Genomic DNA, 25,954 nt, shown 5'->3' with positions numbered 1-25,954 from the left:
TTATACAATCTCGCAAATGAATGAATATTAAATTCTATGTGATTTGATACCAATGCAGGAAAAGCAGCCCACCATGCCTGGAGCCCAAAAAACTTTAGCGATTCCATGATGGTGCTACTTATGGGCTCTCTCTCTCCCCGTTAGCTTTTCTTGTTCACATGTCATTGACTTATTAATTTATTGGGTTTAACATGGATGGAGCATCTATGGTTTCGTCGTTAGTGTAATCAAATTCCAGAGGCTTAGAAGTTAGATCTCTGCACAGACCACTAAACGACAACAATTACAAGAGAATCTATGACACTTTTTCTTCCATTTGTGGGTCTGTGGGACACCACAGAAATCATGCATTTATCAATATCTATCACTCTCTTCAAAATTACTTAAACATGCCCCTGCAGGCTGCAGCAGCGTAAACAGAGGACTGTACTGTATACTCTGTCAGAAACCAATCCACACCGTCGATCAAATATGGGGGACTGAAGCGACTAGAGAGAGTCTATGCAACTACTGGCAGATATTTCACACAATCTGCTCAAGAACTCCGGAAACAACGTCTCTCCACATATTATACGTGGGGTAAGATTTGCTTACATTTTATATGTCCCGACCCAACTCACTATGAGATCTTTGTCCACGTGAGTTATTTGTCTTAAATAAGAGAGCATGTGGTATGATTATAGAGTAATAATGATACAATTTAGATGTCACAAGTTCAATACGTGAAAACAATCTTGAGTTTTGCTTACATCCTCCCTTTATCTGTTTTTGGGTTTAGACATGCGAAGGGGAAGGACTGATAAAATTGACCTAGAATTCACAAGTTGAATTTCTAATACGTGTATCTTGAGTATGCATGTGATTGTGTGAATACATTTTCTTTTTATGGGATACAGACAACTCTTTTTCTGACATTCTTGAAAGCTGTGTCCTTTGTCATCGTACATTTACAACTCTCCCAAAAATACTCACCCTTACAAATAAATAAAAAACCAGAGGTTTGAGTTTGAGTGTTTGACAGATTGATGACTCTACTTTCACGCTTTACAGTAGTGATAAACGGTCGAGTTTCATTCACTGTCCCCACATTCATTCATGATTCAACCTACTTCGTTTACACTCTATGCTGAATATCAACCAGTAAATCTTTGTTTATGTATCTCTACCCGTAATTCATTCTTGCTCTATATAAACCCTTCTCAATACATCAAGTTTGTTACGAACTGAAGAGGAGAAACCAAAGCTCAGTTTCAACAATGGCAGTAAGGATTCAGCCTCTGCTTGCTCTACTGCTGTCCACTCTCCTATTCTCCCACATTTCAGGTAAATCCCCTCCTTAGCTGCCTAGACACATGAAATGTGAGCTTTTTTTGTCTTTTCCTTTCTGGATTTGTAAAATTTACCAAACTTGACTGCTTAAACTTTTGCTCTAAGATTGTTCCCATTCATTTTGTTTTTATTGACCAAATAATCTTGAAATAATAAGGAAGATCTCAGCAATGTAGGTGTTGTAGCCAATCCCAGTGAAACAAAGATTTGAACTGTTTTGGTTGATTTTGGTTTGTTGTTAACAGCTACCACAATCACACTGTTCAACAAGTGCGCGCATCCAGTTTGGCCAGGAATACAACCAGGCGCGGGTAAGCCCCTCTTGGCGCGTGGAGGATTCAAACTCCTCCCAAACAAAGCCTACTCCCTCAACGTCCCTCCTCTCTGGTCCGGCCGTTTCTGGGGCCGTCACGGCTGCTCCTTCAACGCCAACGGCCAGGGCCGTTGCGCCACCGGAGACTGCGGCGGATCTCTCTTCTGCGACGGAATCGGCGGAGCCCCTCCCGCCACACTGGCGGAGATCACTCTCGGAAACGATCAGGACTTCTATGACGTCTCCCTCGTCGACGGCTACAACCTGGCCATGTCGATCAAGCCGTTCAAGGGATCTGGCAAATGCAGTTACGCAGGTTGCGTGAGTGACCTGAATCTGATGTGCCCGATCGGATTACAAGTTAGGTCAAGAGACAATCGGAGGGTTGTGGCCTGTAAGAGTGCTTGCTTCGCCTTCAATTCGCCGAGGTATTGCTGTACGGGAAGCTTCGGGAACCCTCAGACTTGCAAACCGACTGCTTATTCGAAGATCTTCAAGACTGCTTGTCCCAAAGCCTACTCTTATGCTTATGATGATCCAACCAGTATCGCTACTTGCACCAGAGGGAATTACTTGATCACTTTCTGTCCTCACTATCGCTAATTTAGTCTAATTAGTTACTTATATAATATTTATATTGTAATCTTAATTAGGTTTAGGTACTACTAGTAGTAGTATTATTTTTGTTGTACTGTTAAGTGTGCCACACTGGATAGGACTGTCACTGACTTGAGAAATGACATTTTTAGACCTATTTCTTATGTTACTCCTCTATTGCATACCATTTTTTTAAAAATGGATCATGGCAGACTCAGATATATACTTGAGTCACCAAGAACAAGTTTTTACCTGTCAAAACTTAATCAACGCGTAACCACAAAGGAATTATGGCGGGAATTAAACTCATGACGATCCTATCTAGTTGGCCCGAGATAGATTCACTTTTGTGTGCCACCTCTGTTACTCATTAACGTGCATATTTTATTTTGGGAGTAAGGGATTTTGTCAGGACAAGATTTTTGCTCCTAACATAGAGAAGGGCACTTGTGATTTATGTTTGTGGACATATACGGGGCCGGCTTTCCATGTTATGGACTGGCACTGCCTTGGTTTATATATATTCGCTTTCTGTATGCATCTCTGCCTATTGTAAGTAGGCATGAGCAAGAAAGGCAGTCATGTGAACCTAATTTTGTAAAATAGCACCATCGCTGAAACAAAGCAAACAAAACCGTTTAATTGAAATTTGTTCCACTGTAGAGCTAGTAAATCCATATCCGAGCAGAGGTAATAATTGAACCCACGATTTTAAAGAGGAAAAGAAAACTCCCTCCGGCCCGTTAGGCTACAAATTATTAAGGAGTTGGGAGTCATCTTTGTATAGTAAATTCCGAGTATAGGATCCGAACGATGCAGTTCGTGGTGGAGGCCCAGCAGCGCAAGTTGTAGTGTCCAGTGTGGGCCTTTAGGCCTAGGCCCAAATATGTATCCATTCTGTTTTGAACCAAGCCCATCTCGGTCTTTTCAACATTCTTCTTGTTTTTTTTTTTGGAAAGGCCCATAGGCCACAACATTCCTTGTTGTTTGATAAGTAAGAGCTTCTCATAATCAAATTCAAATGGTACGAGTAACTAAGTAAGAACATCATCACCAGCCCATTGTCACGTCATCTTTAGTTTCCAACTAAAATAAAACAAGGAATGATTAAACTTAACACTTTTAAATACTTTTTATTTATTTTTAAGCAACCAATGAAATATTGGAATTTTGACTAGTTTTATCCGTGATAAGTTCACACAGTGGGTGACCAATGGCTGAAGCACTGACCAATAAGAACCTGCCATTTAACCACACACTCATCAAGCCCATTTCCTTATATTTGTTGGAGCACCTTTTTTAAGACCCTGTTAGCTTTCTTAATTTCTTTGTCAATGACACCAACAGGGCCACAGGGGCTTGATATCATCACACAGACATCCATCATGTCTTTATCAATGGCTTCACATGTTACCACCCAATACCCTCCAAACTCCAATTCCAAAATGTGGACATATGTATTATATTGTAATTATTGTTAGCGTGATCCTACGGTTTTTACTTAATCACATGGTAAGTTTGATCAAAACGTAGTGTATAACTACAAGAATATTGTTTTCACTCAAGGCCTCCCAAGTTCATACAGTTTAATCCGTTAGAAATTCACCAACTAACTATCACCCAAATGGTTAATTACATTTTGCTATCTTGTCAGATACTAACACAGAGTTCTCTCTTAAAATATCCGGTTAACACAAAAAGAATTACCTTTGTGTTTTATTTGGACATATTTATGTCAACAACAACTATGGCTTAGTAGTTCTGTTTCGTTTATCTTTTCAACTACTTATAAGATAGATCTTCTTGAGAGAGTCAGAGAGACAGAAGTGGAATAGTAGTAGTAGCAGCTAGCTAGATAGATAGATATGGGAGATTCATCATGTGAAGAAGAGTGTGATTACTTGTTCAAAGCAGTTCTGGTTGGAGACTCTGGAGTAGGGAAATCAAATCTTCTATCAAGGTTTTCCAAAGACTAATTCAGATTGGATTCAAAACCAACAATTGGTGTTGAATTCGCATACCGGAATATCAGAGTTGGTGACAAGCTAATCAAGTCTCAAATTTGGGACACTGCAGGCCAAGAAAGGTATTTCTGTGTCTGTAAGTACTTGTGTATATTATTTGTCTACCTTTTATGGGTTCATCTGCCTTTGTTTTTTCATTGCATACAATATATGTCTGAAACATAGATAGGCAGAGTTAAACCTATTTGATCAAATCCATTTAAAACTTGCAAAATCTTAAAATAGAAACTTTGTATTGATTTCAGACTTTCGGTTGGGTTGTTGATAATTTTAATTGATTTTCATCAATTAAAAAAAAAAAAAAAGAAGGAAAAAAGTAGTATTACTGCTCATCCGTGATGTTGAGGTCATGATTATAATTTATAAGGTATATAGAAGAAGATGCAAGAAAATTCCAATAGAGTGGGACCCAGATTTGCCTTATTTTTGAGGTTTCTTCGTAATGAAGACTTCAGTAATTCACTTCTCCCATCTACTTTTGTCTTTCTTTGACAAAGGAAGCGTGAACATGTCAATGATTATGGTCCTTTTCAACCAATCATAAATATACATGTGGACAAGGACTGGTTTTCTGAAAAGCATTTGTGTTCTGTTTTTGCAGATTTAGGGCAATTACAAGTTCATATTACAGAGGAGCACTTGGTGCACTACTAGTCTATGACATAACAAGGAGATCATCTTTTGAAAACGTGACAAAATGGTTATATGAGATAAGAGAATTTGGTAGTTCCGACATGGTTATTGTTCTTGTTGGCAACAAATCTGATCTGGGTCATTCAAGAGAAGTTAGTGAAGAAGAAGGGAGAAGTCTTGCTGAGCTTGAGAGTTTGTGTTTCATGGAGACTTCAGCATTAGAGAACATTCATGTTGAGGCTGTTTTCTTGGCAATGGTTACTAAGATTCATCAGATTGTGAGCCAGAAGAGCTTAAATGCTAAGACTAATGAAGCAACAACAACAACATCAACGATCGCGACCAGGACGCCGACTAATCTTCGCGGCGGAAAGGAAATTAATTTGATTGATGAAGTTAGTGCTACTAAGCAAGTAGGTTATTGTTGCTATAGTTAATTACATGATCAAGCTTTGGAGCTTGGTCCTTTTCTTTTCTTTTCTTTTTTTTTTTCAATTTTTTGAGTTCTACAAGATGTATCATTTTATGCAACCTTTCATTTTTCATCTAGGTTTTATTATGGGCTTTAATTTTTAATCACAACAATGTCTCACATCGAATTGAAATAACTTAACCGAGTAATATAAGTAAACAACTTGCACTTCTTACACAATGATGTATTTTCTGGATCTAAGAACAAATAATGATGTTCATGAAGAATAAACCCGTGCGGTACATGATCATCCAGAGTGATTAATATTATTGATGCGATTGAGTTTGGATTTCAAAAAAAAATGAAGAAATTTTGTTGATGAATGGCATACTTAAATGTAAATGAGATCGAATTGCTTGACATAATCTGGCCCAAATGCTTAATGTACTTCAAATCATTTGGGTCGCTCACTCAGGTCTACTTCAAACAGACCAAATGTGAGTCCAAGGCCCAATTTTAGCAAAACGAGACTATCCATGCTTTTAGGAATTATGGGCCGTTGGTGAGTCCTGCTATGTAGGAATAGCCCTCAGGCGTAAACAACGGAAGTCCAAATCCTGCCGGTTACTCTTTCTCCGTCACAGACGACGTTTCCTTAATAATAATAACGTTTTACTCAAATCCAACGGTTAATAGCCTCTCTCTGTTATGACTAATCTTACAGACACCCATGGTTGATTGGCCACCGCAGCACACCCTCCATCCTCCCTTCCGTCCTCCCCTTCTCTGCAATGCGCCTTGTGTGTCCAAAATTAATCCGGAAACCCTAACAGCGATCGAATGGCTAATTGGATCTCGAACAAACTTAAAGTCGCTGAAACATTCCTTCAACAGGTAAGCAATTTCGCACTGCACTGTTTGTATATGTGTACAAGCATTTTTCGTAGGGTTTTTTTGTGAGTAATTTTAGTGAACTGATCTGTAATTGGCATAATTGGGATCGGGATTGTTTGATGGACGGTCCAGATCGATCAGCAAGCAGCGGAATCACTTAAGAAGGGCGAGAGTCCGCCTCGATCTGATGACCAAACGCTCAATGTCGCGGCGAAGGCGGGAGGCTCTGTGCCATTGAAGGATCAGCTGAAGAAGAAAACACAAGAAAGAAACGAGGGTGATTATCAGGGCAAATTTCGCAGTGATTTGAATGTTAATCCGCTCAATAACAGTGACGAGAGTAGTTATATCAGAGAGCCTAATACTTATCGTGATATAAATAAAGATAAAGAGAGTTTGAGTACCCCAAAACTAGCACCTAAACCTCCCAAGCCTACTCTTACTGATAGTGACTGGACTGAGCTCCTTGGCACATCCAATCAGCCCACTACTTCTGTGAATCGTAGCAATGGAGTGTCTGGGATTCGTGGGTTGAGGAGAGATGGTAGAAGGCAGGGGAGTCCAGGTTCGGTTTTAGAGGGGAAAAGGAATCAGAGGACTGGTAATGGTGTGACTAACAGTGCTTCAAATGTGGATAAATTGTTGGGAAATAGATTCAGTGGGAAGCCTAGTGATGGAGAGGAGTCTAGTAGCTCTTCTGGCAGGCCTTCAAGTGTGGAAATGCAGAATGATGGCAAGAATTCAGAAGGACAGGGATTGGATCGTAAAGATACAGGTGGGAATCTTGTGGTGAAACAGATTGATGAGGGAAAGGAAGGGATTGGTAGGCTGTTTGATTCTAGGGAAATTCCTATAGAGGATGCCTTGCAGTCAGGGAACAAGAATAAGCCTTTGGAAACAATGTCCAAATTAGGGGAAGTTGATGGGGTGTTTGAGGTGAAGAAGGAAGTAGATGGTGTTTATGATGAGTTGCGAAATGTTAAGGGCCTTAAGGCTAAGTATGGTTCCAGAAGTTCTATTTCTGATAATCAGAAAAGAGGTTCTTCAGTAAGTGATGAGGGATCCGATTATGATACAGAATCTGGTTCAGGTTCAACGTCCGACTCAGAAAGTGAACGTGAGAGGGAGCAAAGGAGGAGGAGGAGGAGGAAGATATTGACTGAGAAAGCGGCAGCAAAGGCTGTGCAGGCCATCAAAGAACGGGAAAATATGGTTGCTAGGTTGGAGGGTGAGAAGCAGAGCTTAGTGAAAATACTTGAAGAACGAGCAAAGCAACAAGCGCAAGAGGTAATAATCTATGGCCAATAATTATATAATCTATATTTTCGGATGCTGCTGATTTTCAATTTGTTTCAGATCATTTCTTGTTCTGGCTACAAAATACCAAAAATATGTCTTCTTAATATGAATATTCTGATACACTTCGATTATTTTTACATTGTTTTGGTTAAGAAATAAGAAGAATTGGAGACACCATGTGCTATGTTCACCTTGGGATGCTTACAAAACTGTAGACCTCTAAAGCACAGGCATAAAGGGAAAAAAAAACTCTTTAAGTCTTTATTATGAGACATTCACATACTTACCCGCACATTAGATTAGTGTAAACAACAAGTTACGCAAGTTATAAACTAAAGACCAACTAGACCATTTTCGTTTTGAAGAAAGAAGACAAATTCGACCATAACTTACAAATGAAAAAATTTAAATGAAATGCTATGTTTTTGACGGTCTTTATAGAAGACCAAAATCTGTTGTCCCTTTTATAAACCTCGATATTCACCTAACTGCCTCTTTACGGGGTTGGTAGATAGACTTGAACAGCCTTCATGTGTAGTCAGGTAGATTAGTCCATCTGCCACCTTTAAAAGCTCATCTTCTACTCGTATATTTTGGCATCAACGACCCCTGGAGTCGAGATAGGCTTGGAACTAAACATTTCATGGTTTGGAATAAACCTCTAGCATATTTTTCTTGACACGGAAATAGACTTTCCTCTAGGATTTTGGTAATTGATAATATCTCAGTTGCCTGGGGTTGATCTTTAAACTGTTCCAACACACGTGACACACCCGAGTTGCATCTTTGGATATTACAAGCATAAGCTGCAGTGGTGTTGAGAAATAATAGTGGGGTGCTTGTAAAACTCTATAAAGAGGTTAGTAGTATACTGTGGTGTCACTTTTTGGTAGTGCCTTACATCTGAAGGCACTTTACTTTTGTGCATGCATCGAGTTTCCCCTGCATTAGTTTTTTGTCATAGATTCTGAGCCTTTTGATTTATTCTCCAGCATTAGTTGTGTAGTAACTATTATCTTGTACTTTTTTCAGGCTTCAGAGCTCCAAACAAGTATGATGGAATCAATGGAAGCTTTTGAGAGAGAGAAGCAAAAACATAACAATACTAGAATGGAAGCCTTTGTGCTATTAGCTACACTGGAGGTAGAGCAACCTTTTTCAATATGGCTGCTTATTTATTTAGTCTTTATGATTGTTTCTTTTAGGACTGGTTTGTGTGCTTGGAAATGCTTTGACCTTTGTCGAGTTTAAAGCATTTTATCATTCCAAATATTCAGTGTTAGTTTGTTGTTTCTAAAGGTCATAGTTGGTTGCAGACTGCAAATGCTGAACTTGCAAGATCCCTTGCTTCTGCACAGAAGAATCTTGAAGTAGAGGTATGGTGATATTTCAATTCCAGTTGTCAAGCTTATTTTAAGGGTTTTTCATGTCAACTTTTCATCTTTGCCAATCTCTAAATGTGCTATGTTGTGGGACACACCGCATATGGTCCAGATTAATCAGGTGGCAGAAATACGGCAACAACTGGAGCTGAAAGAAGTGGCTCGTGAAGGTATGTCCTGTTGGAAATTATATCTTGATTTTGGATGAATGTGGAATGAACAACCTGTCAACGTTTTTGAAGGGGAAACCATTTCATATGGGAAATGAAGATGTTACACAATGAGTACAGTTTGATGTTAATGACAATGCAGTAACATAACCTCTTTATGAAGGGTAATAAAATGTATTCAAGTCTTTCAATGTGCAATGATGAGGTGAAAGTTGGTATTGAGTATGTGATGTTCCAGCCATGATAGCTTAAGAATGTTTAAAGAGGCTGCAGTTTGAATCTATTAGTTGCCGGACTTTAGATTACTGAACTGCAAATCATCATGAAGCAGTGACAGGCATTCTGATACTAGATATGGGTGACTAAGGAATATTTGTTCAACATTGATGAGATCAATCTCCGGTTATTGCTTTCTTGATATACCCTGAGTCCTTGAAACTCCATTTTTGACCTTGTAGATCTCAGGAGGAGGATCTTCAAGTCTCACGAGAGTGGAACTAACCTAAACCAAGTGAGTTTCATTATTTTCTTGAATCATATAAGTCAATAAGTGCTCCGCTATGTGCTTAGTTTGCCACTCAATGCTATGTGTTTGGCTGCACTTTTAAGTTACTTTCCTGCATTGACATGTTCTTGTTGGCCATTTCATGACCACCTTTGTTTATTGCTATATCTTGTAGTTGGTGGCTTTGAAAGGAGTTCAATTTGAACAAAAGATACTTGAAGCAGAGTATTCGGTCATTGTTGATAAAATTCGACAATTGCAGGATAAGGTTCGCCTCTGCTTACCTATTATATTGTGGTATTTGTAGCATAAAATCTTTCTGCTGTTAATTCTCAAATCTCAATGCATTCCGCGATTTTTTGGATATTTTGTTAAGAATTTGAATTCATTCTCTTTCAAATAGTAGAAATTAGTTACTACGGGGTGTTTTCAAAGTGATCTATTGGAGCGCGGCCCCTGTTAACAATGTGAAAAACCATTTCTTTTTCAAATAGTAAATTTTGGATTCAGTGTGATCTTTTGTATCTTTGCAAGGTATTACAAAAATTAGTAAATATATATATATATATATATAGGATTTCTCCTATGTGGACCAAAAAGTGTGTACCAACTTTGTGAACCAAAATCCAATGATTGTAATAAAGCACAACATAAGTAGGGGCTACACATTTACTAGGGGACACACCACATCTATGGTTGAAAAACAAGTCCACAAAGTTGGTTCACATTTTTAGTCCACGTAGGAGAATTTCTATATATATATATATATATATATATCTCTTTGTCTGCACGTATTCTTTGGATAGCTCCTCAGATGAGAAAACTTGGCTTTGTCAATTAATAGTTCTCTTTTACCTTATGTTTATATTTTGTTGCACGATTCTATTGAGAATTATCTCATGTAAAAATTAATTTGGTAAGCTTGTTCATTCAGGCTAAAAAGCTAGAATCAGATTATGAAATGACAAGGAAGGAGATAGAGGAACCAACAGAAGTTGAACTCGAACTCAAGCGAAGGCTTGGTCAGTTGACTGACCATCTAATTCAGAAACAAGCCCAGGTTTGTCTTCTACAATATTGCTGACCTAAACCTGGCCATTTAATTCAGAAAACACAAAATAATAACAAAAAAGATATCCTAAAGGCGTGTTCTTCATGAAACAAACAGACCTCTATATCTCTTGTTTTAACAGTTTCGATTAGTGGTTCATATAGTTCAGCGATCTCTAGGCATGTAAATCATCCTTCAATATAATTTTGTGTCGTGGTTTGTCGAACCAGGTTGAGTCTCTCTCTTCAGACAAGGCCACTCTTTTATTCAGAATAGAGGTATGTCACCCTTGTTTTCAACTTTTCATTATACAAAGAAAGAGCAAAGAAGCTTTTGTCATTAAGGTTTGGCATAAACATAACGCTCCGCAGGCAGTTTCAAGGATGCTAGATGAGAATAAATCAATGATTACTAGCTCATCGTCAGGGTATTTGGAGTCTGGAAATTGGGAATCCTCTGAATCAAAGCTGAGGCCACTATTTGAAGACAAAATTCGTTCAGGCAGGAAGCACTTGGGATCATTGCTTCAGCAGTTGGATGCAATTTTCCTGTCTGGTTCTGCGTTGCTGAGAAGGAATCCAACGGCCAAGTTATGGGCTATGATTTACCTAGTTTGCCTTCACCTTTGGGTAATTTACATACTTATGTCACCTTCACAAGCAACATATGAGGGAAAATCTGGAGCTGTTATTTCTTTGCAGAACATCAATAACACTGCAGGTTTTCAATAATTTTCTGTAAATGGTGTATTTTTTAGTTCCATTTTTACCTCAGCTTTTAAAGAGGTTTGTGTAGAATGTATTATATCTCACATTGCAATGGAGTTTGCTTCTGATACCAGATTAATTATCACTAATAGAGATACTGAGATAGATTTAATCTGATGGCAATAAATCAACTGTCTCACTCACGTTTTACACAGCTAAAGGTAACTGATTATACTTGCATATCAAATTACAATAAGTACAAAAGGAAGCCAGATTCAAGAATCTATTCCTGGCTAACCCATCTTGAATCCATCATCTAATTTCTCTCCAGCTCTATTCCTTGCACAAAACAGACCAAGTCCTTGAGAAAAATGTATCCGCTTCCAATTCATAACCTTAATTACATAAGCGACTAACAATTGCTGCAAAAAGTAGCCTTACCATGTTGCGCCTTCTTGAGGAAAATTGCGATTGTACAGAGGAAATTCGAAGAGAATGGTTTTGAACCACGAGGGCAAGTTCCCATACAATGCTGGGGGAAGCGGGATAAGAGGGCTGAAACAGAATATACACACAAGTTACTTCCTCTGGCAGTTACTACTCGATAGAGAAGAATTGGCAGAAATAAAGTTTTGAATTCAACCTAGTAGATCTTTTATACATCCTATATCCAGCTACGTTGCCGAATTTCTTGTCAGCTGACTCCTGTCCATTTGTAATGCACATCGTCAGCATATCGACAGAGAGTATTGAATATTTAGATTTCATCTTTAAATGAGACACAAACCTCAAGCAATGGAATGCCGCTGACAAAAAGAAGCAACAATGTCAGGAAGACCGGGCCAAAGATTACAAGCCACTCTGCCCCTTCCAAGACAGGAGTAGAAGCCACGAAAATTCCCCACCAAAGGAGTAACTGAACAAAAAACTCAACAGGGTTTTCCTTATCATGACATCAATTTTATACCTCTACAAAAGCCGGTTACAAAAAAAGCATACTTCAGGGGTATGCGAATGCGCAAAGCAAGCATAGCAGAACAAATCCGAGACACAGGGAAGGGGGAGATGTGTACAATCTCCGCATTGCAGAGACGTTCTTTCCAGCATTTGATGTAAATTTTATACAGTTCACAAGTAATAACATTCGAAAACATCATTGACATAAAAAATATCAAGGTAAGAAGATAGTCATTTTAAGTTACATGAGCAACAGCACATGATTTTGGCTCACTGAAAAAGGCTTGGTGCAGCACAGGACCCAAGCCAAAAGCAGTTGAATAAAAAAGACGACCCTCTTTTTCAGAAGTAGAAGAGGACAAAAAAAAAAAAAAGACAGCACGTACCTCACCAAAGTAGTTTGGATGCCGAGAATATTTCCATACTCCAATGGAGCACCATTTCCCACGATTTTCTGGTGAATTCTTGAACACCAGTTTTTGCTGATCAGCCGCGGCTTCAATTGAAACACCCAAGGACCACATAATCCATCCTATTATATCCTGAGCTTGAACAGAAGGATCTCTGTCACTAGCATTGACGACTGTTACAGGTAAACTCACAGTCCACACCCAGACAGCCTGCATCAAGGATGAATATACTTTCAGAAGAAATAGATTCCACAAGTCAAAGAAGCACCAAAACAAAAAAGGGAGTGCTAAGAAACCTGAAATATCCAGAAAATCGCTAACTTCAATAAATTAGCACGCATTTCATCAAAACGTCGATCCTCTCCCCATTGCAGGATCCTGTCCAGAATGTTCTTTGATCTTTAATACACAAAGAAGTTGATTTTTTGGAAATGTTGCAAACACATGCACAATTTCCCGTTTATATCATCTTAGGTGACTGTGGTACAAGATCAATTAAACTCAAATGGAAGTTTTAGAAAGGAGGCAAGGATTGAAATGCTTGGAAAATCAGTGTTCAGCTGCTCACTAAACCATACATAGGCCATTCATGTAACATTACCAATAAGTTCACATGCAGAGACACAAAAAATGACTTATATTCAACAGCATGCGTGCAAATGTGAACATGGAGAACGCTACATGCATTTGGATTTAGAACATTTTGATTCACAGTGCACTAGATATAGAGGAAATCCCATTGTTGAGGGAATATAAATAACCTCTTATCTTTATGCTCATGCAATACGAGACACAAATCCCGTGACTGGGGAAAGTATCATCCAGAAATTGGATCCAATCCACAAATTTGAAATTCCTCCAATAATATCAAGACCAAGATACTATAAGTTTTCCAACATCAAAGCATACAAGATTTACCAGAATGCAATTTCTAGCATTTCATAAAGAAGAAAAAAAAATGCCTATGGATGTATCACGATATCACATGATATCCTTCAACAATCAGAAACTATATACTAATAATAACAAAGAAATAGCTTAAGAGCAATTTCATATCATCAATACCTCATCAATAGAAATAATCCCAGACGAAGACCCCATATTACGACAAGCAAAGTCAAGACTATCTGAAAAATTGAGCAGGAATATTATGTCTAGAAAGCATATGTTTCATACACCGCCAATTCAGATTAGGCCTAAAATTTACTGAGGCAGATATTAGTTATATTTGCAGGTTAGTTCATCAAATAAATTTCTGCTACAAATAAAAAAAACTAAGATAAAAATAATCCAAAAAAGTAAATGGAGTTCCTTGCTTCTGAAAGTTAACAAGAAAATTAAAATCAACATGTGAAACTGTCTACACAAAGATCAGATATCCAATTGAACAAATTTAAGATTGTAAAACCTAAACATACAAATTATAATTGACAAAATCCCATGAAGAAAAACTGAAGATGAAAACAAAATGATATAAAATCATCAGAGATTAAAGCTAGAGTCTAGAAGCAGGAACAGTTTGGAGGTTTAGGGTTTAGGTGGATTCTCTTTCACCATTCATTCCCATGTAGAGCTGTACTACCCACTCGTCCTATAGATATACACATCCTTCTTCTCACTTCAATCCATGCCTTTCTTGATCCCCGTCTTCTTTTTTATTATCTCCTACTTGAATCCTCAAATTCTTCTCACTCTAGCAACACTCTCTACATTGTTTATGCCCATATCATCTTGAAAGGTTTTCTTGTAACATATCTTTGATCCGTTGTACTTATACCTTAAATCTATTAGTTTCGAGGCAGGAATATTGATGATAAAACAAAAGGGAAACAAAGAATTTCCATTGGCATCAATAATTTTTCCATAACATTATGTATGGTTATGGATGTTTGTTTGCATATTACTGGAAGGTGAAGTACTACCTGTCTAAAATGCCAAGCGCCTTTGAGAACCAGAGTCAATATAGCCAATATAACAAAATTTGTGCTTCCTGATGAAAATAATGAAGATTAATCAGCACAAAATCACCATATAGGCTACAAAAATCACAAGGATAAATTGCAATTAATCCCCAACAAGACCGGATAGAGCAGTTGCAGATTGCGACAAGGTTATTTTCAAAATCACAAGGTATAATAAATAGAGAGGAAAATTAGCAATTTGCAGACCAAAGATGGGCAACTCACAATTGGTCCTTACCATGTGAGGCATTGCCATTTTACATAAGTATGGAAATCAAGGAAATATGATTCGCCAATTCGTCACCAATCAAAATAAACTCATTTTACAACAGTAGGGCAAAGTAATACAATTCCCCTTAAAGCAGAATAACGAAGTCAAATGATGTGGCTCTTCCCTTCTACTTTTTCCTCAAACTAATTCAACTGAAATCAACCAAACTTAATTCCTCGACCAAAAAAATAAATATGCCCGACGAGAAAGGGAAAGGAGTTGTATGAGAAGATTGCAAGTATATACCAGCAAAGTCTGTGACTTTATCGAACTTGAGAAGGGCAGTGATTACGAAGAACGACAATTGATATCCCACCTGCAAATATAAAAACAAAGTTAAACCCAGAAAAGAACTAAAGCCAACTAACAATTCACTATATCACTTGCATATATACATAAACACACAGACAAAAGAGAGAAAGGAACAGATTTTACCGTAACAATGGCAGTGAGGGCTAAGAAATGAGAGTCGATAACGGTTCCCATCTGATGGGTACCCCTCTATTGGTCTCCCTCTGCTATACAGATTCAGAGTACTTGGCGAGCCTCTCTATTGGTCTCTGGTCTTTCTGGTATAAAAGCCGGAGCATTTGATGCTGGTGTCTGTTCTTTGGGTTTGTACCTTTCTTCATATTGCTATTTAATATTTATTGGATCTTTTCCAATTTCTTTGGATAAGGATGTGTTTGGCTGTTACTTTTCTGTACTTTATTCTGTGTATGTGTGGGTGAGAATACAAACACCCTTTTGCCCTCCCCACCAAGGAAATACGTGCCAAGACTTTTTTAAGGCAAAGTTTAATTGGAATTCCTTCATCAATACAATCATACCAGTGCCATCAATTACAAATGCTCAAGCTTTGATTGAATTTGCAAAGTGGGTTTTGTTGTGACTAGGTATCTGCAGTGTTTACATATACTATTAAGTTTCAAAATTTCAATCAACCTCTTGAATTTGATTAGTTCCAATTCACACGAGGACAGTTGAATAGGAGCGGAAGCTAAAACATAGTTAGTGCGACAGATTTACTTTATTTATGATCTTTCTTTTCGTAATATAAATTGGGAAAAATGGAGAATCTAATTATGAAAATGTCATGATCATCTGGTTCATAGCTTACACAATCAAATTAAGCTGGGGCTATTGAGACCTTTTCAACCTCAACAATATATTCAAGAGTTGCAGATGGTGGAATCTGCACACCATCACCTAAATCTGCACCATTCTCTCCAAACCCCAAATTGGGAGGAACTATCACTCTCCTCTTACCCCCTGCCTTCATTGATCTCAATACATACTCAATCCCTTCACACACTCCTTTACTATATGGCCTTGAACCCATCACTAGAGCCAATGGTTTCATCTCAGCACCAAAGGTATCCACAAACACTTGCTCACTACTGCCTTCAACCTTCCCTTTAACATCAATCACAACCAAGTCTCCTGGCCTTGGAGTTGCTCCACCTCCAACTCTCAATTCATAATACCTGTTTTTACCATATGAGAGAGAATATATATTCTCTGTAGTGAAAATGAGCATTCATGAATTAATGTTTTAATCTTTGAGAAAATTAAAAATTTACCTCATCCCATTAGGGAGCACCACCTCTTCTTCCTTCTCCACATCTCTGAACAGAATGATTTGATCGATTTCAGAGTCCAAATAACCTTAAACTAAATAGGAAAAATGAATATAACAGCAATTACAACATTAGGCATATCAGATTATATGTTGGATTAATATACAGACCTTGTATTAGCTTCTTGTTGGGATACTTCAAGTCTGGTTTTTATCTGTTCAGAGATGACTCCAACAGCAAGAAATGCAGCCCAGGCAAGGCCAGCTCCAAGCCCAAACCTTCTGGTTAAGGTGGAAGCAATCCAGTCTGTAGTTTCAACTTTGGTGGCAGGTTTGACAGGCTTTTGTTGCTGCACTTTGACTGAGTTTGGTGCTGGAGACTCCTCAGTTGAGCTTGTGCTGAGTTGTGGAGATCGAGATGGAGAGTTTGATTGTGAATTAGGAGGGTGGTTTGGTGGAGGAGTTGGAGTTGGTGCTTGTGATGTTGAAGAAGAGAAGTACTGATGATTTCTTGGTAGTGGGTGGGAAAGAAATGGTGGAGACCCAAAGAAGGCAGCCATTTTTAGGAAATAACAGGAAGAATAACAATATCTTGTTAAGAAATTAACATGTAAAGGGAAGTTGGTGGGGGCCGGCCCCCCCCCCCCCCCCCCCCCCACCTTATCCTCTTTCTTCTTTGATAGGAGTTAATTGGTGGGTATTTTCTTTCCTTCACTTTCTTTAGGTACTGTTTGCCTGGAGGAGAAATCCACAAGAATCACTGTCTTGTACAAGTGGATGTGGCTTCATTGCTGTTATTCGGTTTCTATTGCACTGTTTCTTAGCGCAAGGTTGCATATAGTCTGTTTCCATTGCACCGTGTCTTTGGCTCTTGAAGCTCATCAGCATTAGAGCTACATTTCCACTGCTGCACATTTATAGAGAGTAGGTGCCTGCAATATATCATATTCTGTAAGCCACAATATCATATTTCAGATCAAATAAAGCTGTTGAACATTGCAAGACAGCAAGAATTGCCATTTTCCATTTATATTTATCCCTTTCAGTTACATCCTCATATGAAATTTCTTGGCGAAAATCGACAAGCACCCAAGAAACCGAGAAATTTGAAATGAAAATTTTTACAGACAAATATACAACCTTTGAGAATAGCTACAAACAGAAAAAGGGAAAGGAAAATGTGAAGAAAAAAAAAGAATCACAACATCTAATTTGAAGTATACGTTGGGTCATGAACTTGTACCAATCACTTTCTCACACTTGATCCGAACAGTAAAGGCGATTTGCCCCACTGGATTTTGACAAATAATCCGAGATTTAGAATATTTTATGCTTGATATATCAGCTTGCAAGGTCTTCTGCTGCTTCCGACTGCTGTCCTCTATCATGTCCACTCGCGGATGCACTTGTTCTATGCAATTGTGAACTTGTTATCGGCTTCTGCAGCGGCTTCAGAGCAGCCATGATCTCAGCAAATGTTGGCCTCAATTTTGGATCCCTGTCATGTTATAATGCTTTGCTTAAAATTCATTCCCAAAAATCTATGCCCTTCACCATGTATGATCTGAGGTAATCAAACAAAATATCTGGCAGTAAACAAGTCAAAAAATACTCACGTCTGCCAGCACTGCCTAATGATTTCTGCAACGGCAGGATCCATGTACTCTGGAATGTCAAGTCGGCGATGTTGAAATCCTACTGCACCAACAACTTGCATTGGATTCAATCCTCCCCATGGTTGTTGTAATGTACAGAGCTCCCATAATATGACCCCGAAGCTGTAAACATCACATCTGCATATAGAACCACACACATGATACAATCAATTAAATTAACCACAGAAGTAGATAAATGAAATGTTAATAACTTTGCGCTGGGATGAAAATGGCTTACTTTTCATCTGAAGGTTCATTTCTCAACACTTCAGGAGCCATCCACTCAGCCTGAAGAGGAGTTATCCAATACATTTTTACTTACATGTTGAGGAACCAAATATCTAGTTTCAATGGAGTAAACAGGATGGCCAACAATAACAATATTCTTAACTTATTCTATCCTCAGAGTAAATACGGTTTCTTCTCAATACCTAAGTATTTATATTAGTTATTTCAACAGCGTCAATTTTTTCGCTTTAGGGAAATGGAACCAATTTCCCATTGTATGACCCTTGTGCATTGCGTTTGATCGTTAACAGTGGAAGAAAGAAACAGATTATATACAACATCTTACCGTCCCTGCTGTTGATCTTGAAGATAGAAACGTGTTGTGCTTCATCCGTGACAATCCAAAATCACATACCTAAAACGACAGGAGGAACAATGCACTCAAGTCTTAAGGTGGATCAGGAATGAAAAATACTGTAAATGCATTCAGAAACATAAAAAAGATCAAATGCCACCTTGACAACCCAATTTCTATCAACCAAAAGATTTGGGGACTTCAAATCACGATGTACTATGACTGGAGTGCAATTGTGCAAGTAATTCATACCCCGAGCCTGAAAAATCAATTGTAGAAGAGAAAAGTCATCTTTGCTGAAATGGCCAAGTAGAAATCCTTGCTCAATGAAACGCGAAAATAAGTCGAGTAACACAGAATCATACAGCGTCAAGTGCCATCCTCAGACGCCTCCGCTCGTCTAATTGATTGTTAGGCCGGTGAAGTAATCTGTATAAGCTACCTCTGTAGAAAATAAGTTGTGGTTCAATATTCAATTTTCACTATATCAGGCATAAAGAAACTAAAATCTTTTGAAACATTGGCGGACTGATAACTCCCTTTGAATATGGGATTTTCTAATAGATATGACTGATAAAGCATCGCAAGGAAACACGATATGACCAGAAACCCGCTATGATTAGGCTAATTGATAGATAAATTGTTAAGAAGACTAAGCAGCCTGGAAAGCTATTTATATGATAGCAATATATATGCTCCACCTATACAGGTACTCCAGCATTCCAGGAGCATTTGGGGAAACCCTAAGAAAGTAGCTCACATAGTATATCCTAGCAGACGATAGTATCAGAACCATCCATAAAACAGTAAACCAAAAAACAATATTCAAATTACCAGAAAATATAGTGTATTTATAAAATATGCAGACATACCTAGGAAGAAATTCTGCAACAATTGAAAGATTTGGAGCACGAGTAACTGCTCCCATGAAGAGGACAACATTGGGGTGCCTGACTCTTTTCATGATGCGGACCTGGCAATCAGAAAGTTGCAAGACTAAGATGATTTACTGTAGGATGTAGCATCTGATTTAACAACAATGCATCTATAAATCAGGACAACATGGCACCGGTGCCCTTGCTGATATGCCCCACTAAGAACATATGACCAACATCATCAAGGCATCATGAATGACGAGCCCCAAAAAAATACCAGGTCATGTCCTCTTTAGAGTGGCATGAAATGAGTGGGCACAGTAGAAGCCGTAGTAGAGGGAGGGAACTTATACCTCACTTCTAAATTCTTCAAGTGCTTGACCATATAAATCTTGGTCTAAGAACCTTTTTACAGCAACTTCCTGCAAATCAAAATTCACAATAAGGTTAATTTATGCTATCCTAAACTAGTTGCTTTGGGCCAGATAGAATTGCATGTTCGAAACCCTAATACTTTTAAAGCAATAAGAAAACATCGGACATGGGAAACATGGTCAAATTATAGGGTTGGCTCAGGAATACTTACAGTCCCATGCCAGTCCCCACGATATACTTCTCCATAGGAACCTGCAGCAGAAAGTAAGCACCAAATCAGTAGTTTAATAATATCTCAGAGCTTCAAAACTTGAAACAGGATTCTGTAGGAGATCAAGTGATAGAGCTAGGGTAATGTACAGGTCAGTACCAAGCCCAATACGCTCACCCAAGGTGATATCCTCCCATAGAATCTCCCATTCGGCAACATCATCAAGCGTGACATCAGATTTGGAGCTATCGGAACCCGCAAATCTATCTGCTATTCTCTCGCGTTCTGCCAATGCATCACGTTCCTGATCTCTGCTACCATGTGGTTCATTACCAGTACTATCAGCATCTCCATCACTTCGTATGCCCTGCTCATACTGCTTATTGACAGCGGCAGTTGTTGCCACCACAGCTGCAGCAGTGGCAGTGGCAGCAGCTGCTACAGGAAGATTTGGGTCGGTGTTTGCCTTTGCTACAGCAATTACCATTGAAGATGCAACAACAGCTGCTGCAGCAGCAGCAGCAACGGGGACATTTTTTACATAGTTTTCAGACTGTTGTGATATAACAGGTTGTCTAGTCCCTTCTCTTATATCAAAAGCAAGGTTGACCCCTATGCCTTCAACAGGTTTATATTGCTCAGCTTGGTTACTAAACGGACTTGTTTTAGAACGCACCCTATGAGGCAGCGGAGGCACAAAACGTGGTGGGCCAAAATCATCTTGATCCTTAGTATCTTGATTTCCAGTTCCCTCTTTAGAGCCATATGCAACTTGAGAAGAAATCTTTCCCTCATAGGTCAATGCATCTAACTTCTCGGGGTAAATTTCAGAAAACAAGTTTGGGGGAGCAACAACACCACTCTCTACCAACACATCATGAAGCTTCTGAGCTAATTGCGGATTCTCCTTGGCAGCATCAATCATGTATTGTGAAACATCTTTAGCTTTCTTTTTAAGCACAGCGGGTGAGCTAACACCTTCGGTCCATGAGGGCGACCTTGCATGCACGTGAGGATAATTGGGCCTGCTAGGAAGCTCTCGCACCAACATCTTCTCAGCAGTGGAAAACTGTTTCAAATCTGAGGGTGTCTTAGATCCTTCCTCACCTTTATTTGGCTTAGTTAGATTTGCAAAGTTACGAAATTCAATGGTTTCTTCAGATTGGTTTCCTTCAGGGAAAAAATTCTTCGACCTAAATCTCCTCTCCAACGTCCCAGGCTCTGAATGTTCTTCAAATGAACTCCCGACCCCACTGCTAGAAGAGGCTACACGAGAAGAGTCAATGTCTCTAGACAAAGGACTGGTGGAAAAGAAAAGATCATCAAATACTATATGTGATCCAGCCGCATCAGAAGGAATAAGAGTTCCAGGATCAGCCATTAGATCAACAATGTATTCCCTGAAATTCAAACTATTCAAGCTTAATAAACTGCTCCACCATCATTTGGACAAATTAATACAAAATACAGGACCAATTTCTATTTGAATATAATCAATTTATTGCGCTAAGATTATCTGAAGCAGGAAAAATTACACCAGCAACAAGTATAAAGTCAATCGTCCGAAAGAAAGAAAATTTTGAGCAATTAGTTGGGTTTTCTTGTCCATCTCAAATGTTTAGAGCAATGCACGGTTGGCAATTAAACATTACTCTTGATCAGGATGCACTGGTAGCCACTCGTACATCACACAGAAAATTACACTGAAAAGAAGTTAAAACAGCTATTACCTTCCATCATCAACCCTTACAAAATTCATTGCCACATCATCAGAACCAGTGAATTGCTGCCCCTTCACCAGCCGGCATGGCATGACAATGCTATCAGCTAAAACCTGCACGATCACATGAAAACAGGCGACAGAGAAGAAACATAAAGAGTAAATACATCACTAATGCACATGTATGCATACTAGACACCTTGTTTGTGACATTTGAAAATTTGAAACCATAGATGATATAATGAAGAAGTACCTTGAACAACAAGGCACGATGACGAGCCAATCCAATCGTCAAGGAACCAAGTGGCAAAACCATACTACCAAGGGTTGCTTTTAAACTGTAGCTAAGACTTCGCCATGCTCTTGACATGTTGCTAGGGTCCCCAACTGGTCCACCCATGTAATCAGAAACTAAAACCGCAAGTTTTCGCACCAAATCACTGCTCACAGAAACTAGAGATTCCAACCTCGACTTGACTGCCATCTCAGAGGCCTTCTGTTCAAGTTTCAGCAAGTTGGCATCGGCAGCCCTGTTGACCAAAACTGCTTCCCATGTGACATTGCCGGATACTGGTGTTCCTTGCAGATCAATAAGGGAAGGCATTCTTTCAGAAGTGGACTCAGTCAAGACACCATACAGGTCATAGAAACCATCCAAGATCTTGTCATCATAATTAAGAGCATTGTAAATCTGTGAAGCATGGATAAATCTACGATATGAGACAGGTTAGCAAGGTATAAACACACAAGACGTGATAAATAAGCAGATAAACAGCATAATTGAAAGGGTCTTTTTTTCTATTGAATGGGAATATCTATCATTAATCTACTAAATATCAAAATTTAATCTCTTTCAGACTACTGTTCTCAGTGAACACCCCTGGTGGAGGCAGGTCCAAAGAAGGGCAAGATGTGCGCAACCTTAACTCCACACTGCGGAGAGGCCATTTCCAAGAACTGAACCTATGAACCATAGCTTACCGCCTGCCCCAGCACCGGGCAACTGTATGTAAGTGTGTTCAGAGTATGATATAGAAAGTTGGAACAACACAAGATAACACTGGTTGTTAGAACAATAGACTTGGAACCCAAAGTTGAAGACAATAAAGCTGCTAGTGACATCTACTCTCCCATAACTGAATTTTTCCATTTTCTGAACCAACTCTCAAGGAAGACGGGAAGTCCTCTCAACCTTATTTTCTCGCAGTGCATCTCTAAAACTAGATGTTTAAGACTGAATCTCCAGCACTAACAGGGGACTCAACAACACATAGTCAGTGTCATGAACCGAGGATCATGTGAGTTTTAAAGATAACACCAACACCTCTGTGAATTTTTCAATTCCATTCGGTGCCTCCCTTTCTTCAACCATACATCAGGTTTCTAATATAAGTAAATCATAATATTAAAGCCATCCCAACTCGTCAATAGAAAATGCCACACATGTTAAGGACTAATAAAAAAAACTGATGTGTTCTCTTGTTAACACAATTTCTTTCCAGCAACCGCACTTATTTACGTGACTTAGCAAATTCCAGCAAAGTATGCAGCAAACTTACCCAGTATCGGTAGGCAATAACTTCAGCCGGGGTATTCTCAGGATCACAAGAACCTAAACTAATTTGCTTAACAGCCTCAATCTGAACTGCCTCAGGATCCTCACTTGCACTCAACTCCAGAGCCATTTGTATCTGAAACTCCTCCTCTAAATCAGGATCCCTGGAGTTGCTAGACCCCGAATCTTGCGTCACTGCCTCCGGAGCAACCTCTAAACCACTAGTGCTGACTGAATCAGATGGTTCCATTTTCTCTCCTCTTGTAACATTTGAAGAAGATGGTGGGCTAGGACTTTTCCTATGAGTAACTGAAGTGAACCAATTAGAAAGACCCGAAAAGGGTTTTTGCTCAGGGTTCTGGTGAGACCTAGAAGGCACAAATCTATCACTGAGTGGTGTCTCATTGGATTTACTGCCTCTTGAAGAAGGTGAACCCTCCGTATCCTCTGCTTGATTAGACATCATATGGAACTTTTTGAGAAGATTCTTCATAATACTTCACTGAGCTGCTACAGTGTTCAATGCTAAAAAAGAAAAAATCTGGCCATAAACCTCTCCATTGTCTTGGACCAAGCATGAAATCTCAATCACTAAACAATATACAAAATAATAAATCTAAACCAATTGAAACAGCCCTTTCTGCTTTACACCTAATGAGTAACCCCAAATCAATCCATCAAATCAAAAATCCAAAAACAACCATTTCAGGTAATTCCCAGTACAGCTTTTCCAATTTCAAGAACACCCAGATGCTTGAACTGAAAAATAACACACTTCTTTACACAGAACAACGAATACCCATTCGCAAATTCCACAACAACAATGAGTCAAAGTAATACCAGAATCAAACTAGATTTACAATCACCTCCGACCAGCAGATTCATACCAACAAACACAGTTTCTAGGATATGAAAAGCTAGGTCTTTGTTTGGGTACAGAGAAGAATAGCACACAGAAAGGAAAGAAGGACTGTTGTTTACTTGTTTTGGGGGTTGGTTTGGGTAAAAGGAGAAGATGACAACAGAGGAAGAGACTGACAGCAGAGATCATCAACAAGTGGGAGAGAAGTAGGGCCACAACAAAGAATGACCCACTTGAAGTCTTTGAGAGGCACCAAGGATTTCTTTCGCTGTCCCATGAGAAAGGCTAATTTGGTGGCAAACATAATACACTCAACTCTCCCTCCCTCTCTCTCTCTCTCTCTCTCTCTCTCAAATCCCCACAAACTACATATCTACAAAATTAAAGAAAAAAAAAATCATGTTTAAAACTCTTGGAGCCCCAAACTCCCCCAACAGTGGTCGTATGACACACTTTGTGGGTGAACTGGTACATGGTGAATGGAATATATATATATATATATATATAATATAATATAATATAATAATTGAAAGCAAATTTCCGCTTCAGTGGTGGGTATTTTGTTTTTTGTCGTTTAGCATAACTTTGTCTGAAAAGCTAGAAGACAAAAAAAACACAAGTTTTATAACTGTAAAAAAAAAACATTAAAAACAAATCACAACTGTAAAAACTGCTTTTTTTCCTAGCGTTCTATGCGTTTCATTCATCCACGGCTGTGATTGATTATTTCTCTTTTTTTTTTTTCCTAATAAATTTTTGGTTGATTTTTGACATGTCTGGGGTTTCTGGTATCTACTTTTCACATTAAATTGTGCTTGTCCTTTGCACCAAAACAAGCAAGCTTTGCTAATCTTTGCCTGAAAAAGGCAAATTTGGCAGAAAGTTTGAGAGAGATTTTATCAGACCAGGTATATTCTTCGTTGCACGTGCGTTATTCAGCCAGGGAAGACTTTGATTAATCCTCGAAGTTGAAAGGATTATTGAGTTCCATATTAAAGAAACTATTTTGTGTTAAATCTTTTGGAATATAAAATATTAACGTTTCGATTCTCCTAACAATTCGAATTTATAGGACAAATAAATAAATCTTTTATATTCTCCTAAACCTTAAGTCCCAGTTTATAAAATATTCACTATCATGTTAATGTCACGTGCACATGATTAGACTTGGTTTTCCTTATCTTGAACGATACCATGGTTTAATCCATTGTTATGTGACTGTAAAACTATTGCGTGCATTATTAATTTGTATTTTTTATATTTAGTATTAAAGTGAGAGAGGACGGCCTCAAACCCTTAGACTTAGTTATTATCATAATATGATTGTGTTATTTGTTCAATATAACATAGATTAACTTTGAATAATGGACATTAAGGTATAAGCATAATTAACAAAAAATAAAATAAAAATCAATGTCATGATGACATGATCTCATTTCTGAATTAAAAATAAATGAAAATGAGGGATAAGAGTTTAGGTGGAAGAAGTAAAAGCAAATAACTGGCAAGCACTAATATATACAAACTAATAATAAATTAATAAATGTATTATATATATATATATACATAGTTGACTCGGGGTTTTATTGGGCATGGCTTGTTTGCATCTATATATCCATAGAAA

At 38.5% G+C, this 25,954-nt stretch overlaps 5 protein-coding genes and 1 pseudogene across 12 annotated transcripts; 3 read left to right on the top strand and 3 right to left on the bottom strand.

Moving 5' to 3' along the window:
- Window positions 1-1,047: 1,047 nt before the first annotated feature.
- Window positions 1,048-2,412, top strand: LOC120016208 (thaumatin-like protein). Its single transcript, XM_038868867.1, has 2 exons — window positions 1,048-1,323; window positions 1,575-2,412. The coding sequence occupies exons 1-2, from the start codon at window positions 1,257-1,259 to the stop codon at window positions 2,243-2,245; spliced, it is 738 nt and encodes a 245-aa protein (XP_038724795.1). The 5' UTR covers window positions 1,048-1,256; the 3' UTR covers window positions 2,246-2,412.
- Window positions 2,413-3,932: 1,520 nt separating this feature from the next.
- Window positions 3,933-5,476, top strand: LOC120016622 (annotated as a pseudogene).
- A 120-nt stretch (window positions 5,477-5,596) lies between these two features.
- On the top strand, window positions 5,597-11,488 carry LOC120016619 (golgin candidate 2-like). 3 transcript variants are annotated; one of them, XM_038869474.1, is made up of 10 exons: window positions 5,597-6,202; window positions 6,335-7,489; window positions 8,534-8,644; window positions 8,818-8,877; window positions 8,996-9,053; window positions 9,512-9,564; window positions 9,734-9,826; window positions 10,493-10,618; window positions 10,840-10,887; window positions 10,981-11,488. In XM_038869474.1, exons 1-10 carry the CDS (start codon window positions 6,149-6,151, stop codon window positions 11,338-11,340), a joined length of 2,118 nt encoding a protein of 705 aa, XP_038725402.1. In that variant the 5' UTR covers window positions 5,597-6,148; the 3' UTR covers window positions 11,341-11,488. The 3 variants fall into 3 exon arrangements, with proteins under 3 accessions (XP_038725402.1, XP_038725403.1, XP_038725401.1); XM_038869475.1 differs by having other exon boundaries at window positions 11,036-11,220; XM_038869473.1 differs by having other exon boundaries at window positions 10,840-11,488.
- LOC120016620 lies at window positions 11,480-15,546 on the bottom strand. 2 transcript variants are annotated; one of them, XM_038869476.1, is made up of 10 exons: window positions 15,351-15,546; window positions 15,162-15,231; window positions 14,606-14,673; window positions 13,749-13,810; window positions 12,980-13,061; window positions 12,660-12,893; window positions 12,104-12,232; window positions 11,960-12,021; window positions 11,758-11,871; window positions 11,480-11,655 (listed from the first exon to the last, which is right to left on the bottom strand). In XM_038869476.1, exons 1-10 carry the CDS (start codon window positions 15,399-15,401, stop codon window positions 11,610-11,612), a joined length of 918 nt encoding a protein of 305 aa, XP_038725404.1. In that variant the 5' UTR covers window positions 15,402-15,546; the 3' UTR covers window positions 11,480-11,609. The 2 variants fall into 2 exon arrangements, with proteins under 2 accessions (XP_038725404.1, XP_038725405.1); XM_038869477.1 differs by having other exon boundaries at window positions 11,480-11,649; window positions 15,351-15,544.
- Window positions 15,547-15,926: 380 nt separating this feature from the next.
- LOC120016621 (peptidyl-prolyl cis-trans isomerase FKBP17-2, chloroplastic) lies at window positions 15,927-17,135 on the bottom strand. The gene is made up of 3 exons (XM_038869478.1): window positions 16,666-17,135; window positions 16,499-16,543; window positions 15,927-16,402 (listed from the first exon to the last, which is right to left on the bottom strand). The coding sequence occupies exons 1-3, from the start codon at window positions 17,052-17,054 to the stop codon at window positions 16,045-16,047; spliced, it is 792 nt and encodes a 263-aa protein (XP_038725406.1). The 5' UTR covers window positions 17,055-17,135; the 3' UTR covers window positions 15,927-16,044.
- Window positions 17,136-17,167: 32 nt separating this feature from the next.
- Window positions 17,168-24,675, bottom strand: LOC120016618 (probable serine/threonine-protein kinase SIS8). 5 transcript variants are annotated; one of them, XR_005472010.1, is made up of 14 exons: window positions 23,473-24,671; window positions 22,167-22,604; window positions 21,924-22,027; window positions 20,353-21,593; window positions 20,194-20,234; window positions 19,961-20,029; window positions 19,605-19,705; window positions 19,098-19,176; window positions 18,893-18,991; window positions 18,724-18,792; window positions 18,388-18,437; window positions 18,111-18,287; window positions 17,738-17,992; window positions 17,168-17,426 (listed from the first exon to the last, which is right to left on the bottom strand). XR_005472010.1 is itself a non-coding variant. In XM_038869469.1 (13 exons), exons 1-13 carry the CDS (start codon window positions 23,959-23,961, stop codon window positions 17,836-17,838), a joined length of 3,096 nt encoding a protein of 1,031 aa, XP_038725397.1. In that variant the 5' UTR covers window positions 23,962-24,673; the 3' UTR covers window positions 17,484-17,835. The 5 variants fall into 5 exon arrangements, 4 of the variants coding, with proteins under 4 accessions (XP_038725397.1, XP_038725396.1, XP_038725400.1 ...); XM_038869469.1 differs by lacking the exon at window positions 17,168-17,426 and having other exon boundaries at window positions 17,484-17,992; window positions 20,371-21,593; window positions 23,473-24,673; XM_038869468.1 differs by lacking the exon at window positions 17,168-17,426 and having other exon boundaries at window positions 17,497-17,992.
- Between the last annotated feature and the right edge of the window lie 1,279 nt (window positions 24,676-25,954).

This window comes from Tripterygium wilfordii, chromosome 15 (genome assembly GCF_013401445.1).
Source record: "Tripterygium wilfordii isolate XIE 37 chromosome 15, ASM1340144v1, whole genome shotgun sequence".
NCBI lineage: Eukaryota > Viridiplantae > Streptophyta > Magnoliopsida > Celastrales > Celastraceae > Tripterygium > Tripterygium wilfordii.
This window is presented reverse-complemented; position numbering and strand designations above follow the sequence as displayed.